At 34.7% G+C, this 9,259-nt stretch overlaps 1 protein-coding gene across 6 annotated transcripts in view; it reads left to right on the forward strand.

The window, feature by feature from the left end:
- TATDN3 (TatD DNase domain containing 3) overlaps positions 1 to 9,047 on the forward strand; it is a 12,766-nt gene extending 3,719 nt beyond the window's left edge. For 2 of the 6 annotated variants that reach the window (XM_015569938.1, XM_015569939.1), the window contains 6 exons: positions 2,213 to 2,275; positions 3,200 to 3,309; positions 3,461 to 3,516; positions 4,522 to 4,634; positions 7,324 to 7,422; positions 8,867 to 9,047. In XM_015569938.1, the coding sequence (XP_015425424.1) occupies positions 2,213 to 2,275; positions 3,200 to 3,309; positions 3,461 to 3,516; positions 4,522 to 4,634; positions 7,324 to 7,422; positions 8,867 to 9,010 (585 nt within the window). In that variant the 3' untranslated portion in view covers positions 9,011 to 9,047. The remainder of the gene's footprint in view (positions 1 to 2,212; positions 2,276 to 3,199; positions 3,310 to 3,460; positions 3,517 to 4,521; positions 4,635 to 7,323; positions 7,423 to 8,866) is intronic. The other 4 variants (XM_006772916.2, XM_015569936.1, XM_006772917.2 and 1 more) reach the window with 2 other exon arrangements.
- The last annotated feature ends 212 nt before the right edge of the window (positions 9,048 to 9,259 follow it).

Raw genomic sequence — 9,259 nt, forward strand, 5'->3', positions numbered from 1 at the left:
TAGAGCGTCGGCCTGCGGACTCAAGGGTCCCAGGTTCGATTCTGGTCAATGGCATGTACCTTGGTTGCAGGCACATACCCAGTAGGGAGTGTGCAGGAGGCAGCTGATAGATATTTCTCTCTCATTGATGTTTCTAACTCTCTATCCCTCTCTCTTCCTCTCTGTAAAAAATCAATAAAATATATATTTTTTTAAAAATGAAGACTATAAGATGTATGTAGTAACATGGAAAATGTTTGCAGTATAATATAGGGAGAAAAGCAGGATACAGACGGTTTATTCACAATGAGTGGCATCATGTAAAAATATATCCTATAAGGAAAAGACTGTAAAGAAAAACAGAAATGATAGTAGTTGTGACAGTCTTATAGAATTACATGTGATTTGTTTTTACTTTTTTTTTTTATCACATTGTTATATTGATTTGGCAGAAAGGTGATAAAGTATCCAGAGAAAGAAAGATACAAATTCATAGATGCAATACTGTGAGAGAATAGATGAGCTTAAGTACACAGTATCTTTGAATGTTGAACCATCCTTATAGGAGTGATCTTGATCTACTAAACTGCATGGCTTTCATACCCTCTCTAAAAAAGATCCTAGCCCTAACCGGTTTGGCTCAGTGGATAGAGCGTCGGCCTCCAGACTCAAGGGTCCCAGGTTCGATTCCAGTCAAGGGCATGTACCTTGGTTGCGGGTACATACCCAATGGGGAATGTGCAGAAGGCAGCTGATCGAAGTTTCTGTCTCATCGATGTTTCTAACTCTCTATCCCTCTCCCTTTCTCTCTGTAAAAAAATCAATAAAATATATTTAAAAAAAAAAAAAAAGATCCTACCCATGAGATATCACTGACTCACCATAGCCTTGACTCCTGACTCAGCATTGGGGAGATGCACAGTTTCTTAAGTGCTTTATTACATATTGGGATCAACAGCCCCATTTTGAAGAAGTGAAGACTTTGTGTTACCTATGAATAAATGAAGAGATGAGGTCCATTCTTTCGTAATAATGAATCTGTATCCCTACATTTGAATACCCTAAGTAGCTCTACTTATTTTGTAACAAAATTACGTTGAATTCAACTTCATGTAAAAATAAATACTTATTCTGTAACTCTCCTGAGTTGTTGATGTGATAAAATTTCCCCAGAGAGTTACAATTCCAAAAATGTTGGGGATCATAGCAGGATGGCATTTGTTTCATTTATGTAGAGATTTATAGCAATAAGCATTCATTTCGTTAGTCAACCAAGTGTGTACTGAGCTCCTACTGCATTCCAAGCACTTTAGAGTAATATCCCTCTCATGAAAGTAGGTTCTAGATGGAGGCAGACAATGAACAATTAGATACATGAACATGAAAACTTTCGGTAGCACTAAGTGCTTTAAAGACAATAAAATAAGATTATGTGATAGGGATTGTGGATGCTAGTTTTTAGATTGTGTAGTCAAGGAAGGCGTGTCTGAGGCGGTGACATTTGAACTGCAACCTGAACTATCCTCAGAGGTACCTTGCAACCTACATATCCTGAGACAACAATCTTCAAGGTATTTTAAAAGAAGCAAATTTTCTACATATTTGCCTTTCCCTTGTCTGACAAGGGAAACCTCAGAGGGCAAATTCTCTAAGTGTAATAGTAATAGTGTGGAAACTAATGGTACACAGTTACTTCAATGATTACAGACAAGCACATATATGATACTTAGTGTTTACATTGTTGAACCTGTAGAACAAAAATAGGCTAAACAGGATTATCAAGACAAAAGAAATCAGTGCAAAGTGTACAAAGAGTGTATGGGATTATCACTATGACAAACTCACAAACCAATGTTACCCTAAAAGGAGAACATAACATAATGCACTCCCCAAACCTCACTTACAAAGGTGGCTTTCTTCTCTCTTGCTCAGCTATTCCAGGAAATCAGATCAGTCCTTCTAAATGCTAGGAAATGCCTCCTAAACAGAAGAAAGTGTTTAAGTGTGAATCTTTATAAACAGTTTGATTCCTGTGACCTGAATAGATATGGGATACTATCCAGATAGAAGTACTCACTGTTCTAGGATTACTATTCCTAGTTCCTCAACTGGTTAACAGAATAGAATATATGTAAAGAACCAATACAGCATAGTGCCTGGCATTTAATAGGTATTTATAAAATATCAGTTTCCTTCTCCGTCTGTTTTAACAAATTACTTTGTTTTCTCCCAGGATTTGGATGTAGCTTTGCCCATTATTGAGAATTATAAGGATCGATTATTGGCAATTGGAGAGGTAAACACCCATTAACTGATCAAATGACTTCTGATTCAGACTTTCATGTGATATATGAAAAGAATCTTTAATTCAATATTGGTGATTATAACTAACTTGGATAATTATGTTCACCCCATCCAGCTGAATAATAACTCATCAATACGTCCTCAATAAGCAAAAGAGCTTGGGGATAAAACAATAGAAAGCCTCATCATAGGCTTATATTAATACTTTATTATCATTTCTATATACTATGCTTTTTTTTTGCTTAAATATGGGTCATCTCTCTAGTTAAAGTAGTATATACAAAGCATACTTTAAAGAGGCTAGCTGCTAGAGTGTAGTCAAAGAACATTTTTATTAAATTACAGTTGTAAAACATTTTTATCACTTGGTAATAAATTCCACTTCTAATTAAAGATAAAGATAAGAATAACAGTTAAATTCAGAATATAGATTATAACAATGTATGCCAAAATATATCAAGGAAAGCAGTCATTTATAATCTTTCCTGTTCGCTGTGATGACCACATGTAGCTGTTGAGCACTTGAAATGTGACTGGTCCAGATTGAGATGTCCTCTAAGTATAAAACACACAGAGGATTTCAAAGTCTTAGCACCCGAAAGAAAGAATATAAAATAACTCAATAATTTTTATATTGATCATGTGTTGAAATAATGCATAGTAATTATATCATTACTATATAATAATAATGATAATGTTTGGGGGTATACCAGATTAAGCAAAGTATATTAAAATTAATTTCACCCATTTCTTGTTAGTGTTTTTAATGTGGCTAACTAGAAAATGTGAAGTTATATATGTGGCTTGCACATATGGCTCCCATTATCTTTCTCTTGGACAGTACTGCTCCATAGTATGACTTTGGGGGTTCATTAAACCATGAAAAATGTAATTCTGTTTGACTTTTCTGTTATAGGTGGGACTGGATTTCTCCCCCAGATTTGCTGGCACTGATGCACAAAAGGAAGAGCAAAGACAAGTCCTAATCAGACAGGTCCAGTTAGCCAAAAGACTAAATTTACCTTTGTAGGTTAATTAACCACCTTCCTATATTAATAGCTATAGAGCAAATTAAAATGATTCTTTTGAAATGGAGCTCTATATTTCTTTTTCTCTTCATTACTTTAATAGAACAAAATAATGTCACATTAAAAGGAATTTTTTTGTTGTTAAACAGAAATGTTCACTCACGTTCAGCTGGAAGACCCACCATCAGCCTCTTAAATGAGCAAGGTATTTAGATTCCTGAGACAAATGCGCCTGACGTTTACGTTTGGTATTCCAGTCCATCTTCTCATAGAACAGGCCATGTTTTAGTATGGTTTCTTAAACCAAAGGAAATAGGGGAATGTGGAAAGGGGAAGTCAACTAAAGTGGTTTTACAAAGTCAGTCTACTTTTTACAAGGTTTTCAGTGTGACTGTGATATTTACAATCATTTGCCAGGGTAAAACAAATGAAAAATTGGATTAAGTGATTGATAGTCCTAAAATAAAAAATGTATCTTATAGCATTACTTTTCAAACTTTTTGAAGTGATACTAATATACACACATATATACTTTTTTTGGTAATAAAAGTATGTGTATACACTGGTCAGTCTTGACCCACTAGATTGATTTCATAACTCACTTGTGGTTATAACCCACTAAGGGTCATACCTGCCATTTGAAAAACAGGATCAAATAGTGAAGTAAATGTGCTTGCCTACATCTAGAAAGCATGGTATTTCCCAGTGATGAGCGCCGAACCCTTTGGGATCACTGAGAGCATGATTTGTACGCAGGCCGAGCAGCCATTCTTTAAGAACCAGAGGCGATTTTATGAAGCTAATGCGGATTAGTCAATTTGTGGCTCACTTAGCTCCCCATTTCCTCTTACACTCGCATTCTCGCTGAGGACGATTTGATTGCTTAAAAACCTCCTATTAGGAACAATAATCTGACAGTTCACAAACCTCTGGAAAATGTTTGATGGTATAGGAAGATTCCATAATTGTTTAAAATTTTATATTTCCATTTTATTTAATAATTTTATTTTATTCTGAAAGTGAAGAATGTATTATATTTTTATTCTACTGTTTGAACACTATATATTTATCCCTCCTTTAGAAGTCATAGAACCTCATATTTATATTACAATGACCAAATTTCTGATCTGTGCTGTTCAATTTGATTAATGGAAAAACCTCTCGTTGAGGACATAAATTGGAATTCTGATCTATCTTTTATTTTTGAGAGGTGCTGACAAAGTGCTGCTCCATGCATTTGATGGTCGGCCATCCGTAGCCATGGAAGGAGTAAAAGCTGGGTACTTCTTCTCGATCCCTCCTTCTATCATAAGGAGTGGACAGGTAAATTCTTTCATTAAACTTCCACCTATACTTTGTGAAATACACTTTAAAATAAGAGTTTCTATATTTTATATGTAATAGATACTTATATATAACACTTGTGATATTATTCTAGTTATATTACAAAAATCAATCCTAAGTCCCTACCTTATGTCAATATCATCATGATTACATTAGATTTATAACAAGTTTTGAAATCAGATAGTATGAGAATTCCAATTATTTTTTTATTTTCAAGATCATTTTGGCTATTCTAAGTCCCTTGCCTTTCCATCTACATTAGAATCAGCTTGATTTCTTTAAAAAACAAAACAAAAACTGGCTGGGATTTTTATTGGAATTACATTGAATCCATAGCTCAATTTGGGAATAATTGATATAAACACACCATACCTCTTTATTTCGATCTTTGATTTCTCTCATCAATGTTTTATAATTTTCAACAAATTATACAAATCCTGCACATATTTTGTTATATTTACCCCTAAGTATTTCATATTTTTCATTCTATTTTAAATGGTACTGGTTTTAAAATTTTAGTTGTCAATTATTCATTGCTAGTAATAGAAATACAGTTGATTTTTCTATATTAAACTTTTATCAAGTGACCTTGCTGATTATTCATTAGTGCTGGCAGTGTTTTGTAGATTTTTCAGGATTTTTATGTAGATAATCATGTCATCTTTGACTAAAGGTATTTACTTTTCCCCTTCCAATATTTGTGCCCTTTATTTCTTTTTCTTGCCTTATTTCACTGGATACAGCTAGTAGAATGTTGAATAGAAATAGTAAAAGCAGAAACCCTTGCCTTTTTTTCCTGATCATGGAAAAACATTCATTCCTTTACCATTAAGTGTACTATGAGCTGCAGGTTTCTCATAGGGTTTAAGGAAGTTCCTTCTGTTTCTGGTCTGCTGAGTGTTTTTGTCAAAAATGGATGTTGGATTCTGTCAAATACTTTTTTGACAATATATTATCCTTTTTATAGTTTCTTAGGTAGAACCTTAGATTATTTGAAACCTTCCTTGTTTTCTAATAAAGATATTTAATGCAATAGTTGCATTAGCACTAACCACATGTAGTTACAATCCACAGATATTAATTAGATTGTTATAATGAGGCTCTGTTTCTTCTAGTATAAGTATGGATATGGTCATAGGTTTATTTGTGATCTTTGCTGTATTTTCACTTTCTGTCCGTTCATAATGTTTTCTAATTTACCTTGAGACTTCCTCTTTGACCATAGTGACTATTTAAAAGTGTATTGTTAATTTCCAAATACTTGGGAATTTTCCTGATATCTTTCCATTTCTGATACCTACTTTAAATTTGACTGTGTTCAGGAGACATTCATTGTATGATTTCACCTCTTTTAAATTGGTTGAGGTTTGTTTAATGGCCCAGAATATGATCTATCTTGGTGAAGAGAACATACACACTTCAAAAGAATGTGCATTCTGCTATTATAAGATGGAGTGTTCTACACATGTCACTTTATAGTCCAAGATTATTTTTATTTTTCCTATTTCTAGCTTTTGTGGAAAAACTTCTTATTTAGTAGTAACCTTTAGCTGTCGCATGTTTCTTTTTCAAAGCTAAAATACATTTAAAGATAATAATTTGTACATTATAGAAAATTGAATCACTTCAGAAAAGAACAAATTTTAAATTAATCCAGATTCTACAACTCAGGAACAATCATTGTTAACATTAATTCAGATAAAATAAGAAGATAATCTTATTCTTTTTGTTTTGAGTTAGCTTCATGGGTGTCTAATTGTATCAATAAATATGGACCTATCTCATCTTTAAAATGGTTGTATGATATTTCATAATGTGGATGTACCATAATTTATTTAAGCATTACTTTAAGTAAAGGTTAGACTGTTTCTAAGTTTTCACTGTTATAAACAGTGCCTGAGTGAATACCTTTGTACAGCATACATATGCACACTTGCGCAGTTTTCCCTCTAAATGGAATCACTGAGGAAAGGGTGTACCTTTTAAAATTTGGTTAAACTGTTACATTTTCTTTAAAAAGTTTATGCTAGTTTGACTCTTATCTACCAGCAGTGCATGAGCATACCTATTTCTGTGCCTCTGAAATTTTAATCTTCAAACAGTTCATTCTAATAATATTCCACTCTGCATCATGTGTCTCCCTGCCATTTTTTACTTTAACAGTGCACTGGCAGCAAAATAATTACGTTCTTGGTATAAAACTCATTGGGTTCATTGCAATCCTTATAATCCAGACAGAAAATTAAAAATAAGAAAGTAAAACCATCTACCACCTAATCTAAAACGTGCATATGAACTTTGGATTTATATCGGAAAGCCTGAGAGGTTTAAAGTGAACAGTAGAAAGAAGCACTGAGTGTGGTGGAGAAGCAACAGAAGTCTCTTCCTGAGATCTCTCAGTGGGATGGTGATATCCGGTGTCTGACTTCCTTGCTGGCTGTGCTTTTGGTTACTACTCCCTGGGTCCCTGGAGTCTCTGGATAATTTTTGGCAATGAATGTTGCTATTTAAACCTGTTAGTATTAATAGGATGAGAACGTAGTGAGCATGTATCAATTGAATATTGAAGCATGCATTTTAGGCTCTTGCAGAATAGAATGCATTGGCATGTGGGTTTAATGTTCTTTTTTTTGAAAATTCTTTATTACTCCTTTTTTAAACTTACTAGCTTTTTCTTTTCTCTAAGAAGCAGAAACTTGTGAGACAGTTGCCTTTAACCTCCATTTGCTTGGAAACAGACTCACCTGCACTAGGACCAGAAAAACAGGTAAGTCATTTTCTGTTTTCCACATGATTGAGATCAAGCATGTAAAACTCGCAGCCTTGGCATGCCTGGGGCCCACCAGCCGCAAATTTGATATGCTTGATTTAGATTGTGTCTTTCATTTGAGCTATTTTTGATTTGTCTGTTTCTCATCACAGTGTAAGTACAATGGAATCCTATTTTAACGCTAGGTTGAGAGGTTATATCAACTTAATTTCAGGTCTTTTCTAAATATAATTGTTATGCCCCAAAGAATATTATTTGATATGGACCATGTCCTCACCTATGTGATAGTGAAAGCCAGACCAGTATAGCAAAAAGCTCAATGTCAAGAGTCAGAAAGACCTGGATTCGAATCCTGTCTCTGCTACACACTAGCTGTTTGATTTTGAGCAAGTTACTAACGTCTCTGAAATGTTCTTCACTTATAAAATGTAAGCAAAATAGCAAATTCTTTGAAGTATTATAATGAGAATTAAATGGAGTAATGTATCTAGCAGTATCTGGTATATAGTAAGATGCTCAATAAATGTTTATTTTTCTCCTTTTAATTAGATTGTTATAATGAGGCTCTATTTCTTCTAGTACAAGTATAATAAGTGTATAATATTCCAGTGTGTGAATCTACCATAGTATATTTAACTTGATATTGTGATTTGGGTTGTTCTCAACACAATTATATCTGATGAATGTTACCAGGTTATTTTTCTTAAACTTAATAGACATCTTATTCCTCTCAATATCATCATCCTAAGTAGATAACTTAATAACAGTAATACATTTCACCAAATCTAAATGTACAATCTAAATGATTATAGATGCACCACTGTTTTGTGACCATTAGAATGGAAAACAAAACAAAACACTGCCAATTATACAATGACATTCATTGAATCCAAGTAAAATATGAATCAATTTCAGAGATGTTAAAATAGGAGGGAAATACATCTTAGACTCAGTGAAGTACCAGTACGTATCTGTTTAGCCGTCCAAATATGTACTGGTACTTCTTGAAGGTGTATGGTGACATTTCTTGGATCAAACTGTAATGTCTGTAGCCTGTGAGGTGAAGGGGCCAAGCAGCAGAACAGTGACCTTTACAATCACTCAGTTAAGCAATAAACCAAAGGACGGCTAACCCATCGGTCATGCAGGTTGCCAAGTGTCCACTGTTTGCAGACTGCTAGATGCTGGGACCTCAGTTGTTAATACCCCACGGCCCTTTTCAAGAGCAACATAAACTTACAGTCAGTGTGTAGCTATAGCTTCTAAGCTGAAGTTCAAGACTTTCTCCCCTTATTGCCTCCCACCATCCCCCACCCCCATTAAAAAAAGCACTCATCGGCTGTGTTTACCAACTCATTTTCTTCTATTTTATCCACAGTCTTCAAGGATTGCTTCTTTTGACAATCATGTTTGATTTCGTGTCTGCTCTGTTCTCCTTCAGGTACGGAATGAACCCCAAAACATTACCATCTCAGCAGAATATATTGCCCAGGTGAAAGGAATCTCAGTGGAAGAAGTGATGGAAGTGACAACACAGAATGCATTGAAATTGTTCCCCAAGCTCCAGCACCTGCTCCAGAAATAACTTCAAAGCCAAATGAACTGAAAGGGGCAGCATTTGAGAAAAAGAAATGTTCTGGCCCTAGCTGGTTTGGCTCAGTGGTTAGAGCGTCGGCCTTCGGACTGAAGGGTCCTGGGTTCAGTTCCGATCAAGGGCTTATGCCTGGGTTGCAGGCTTGATTCCCAGTAGGGGGCGTGCAGGAGGCAGCCAATCAATGGTTCTTTCTCATCATTGATGTTTCTATCACTCTCTCCCTCTCCCTTCCTCTCTGTA

Source organism: Myotis davidii, unplaced genomic scaffold (assembly GCF_000327345.1).
Source record: "Myotis davidii unplaced genomic scaffold, ASM32734v1 scaffold362, whole genome shotgun sequence".
NCBI classification, from domain to species: Eukaryota; Metazoa; Chordata; class Mammalia; order Chiroptera; family Vespertilionidae; genus Myotis; species Myotis davidii.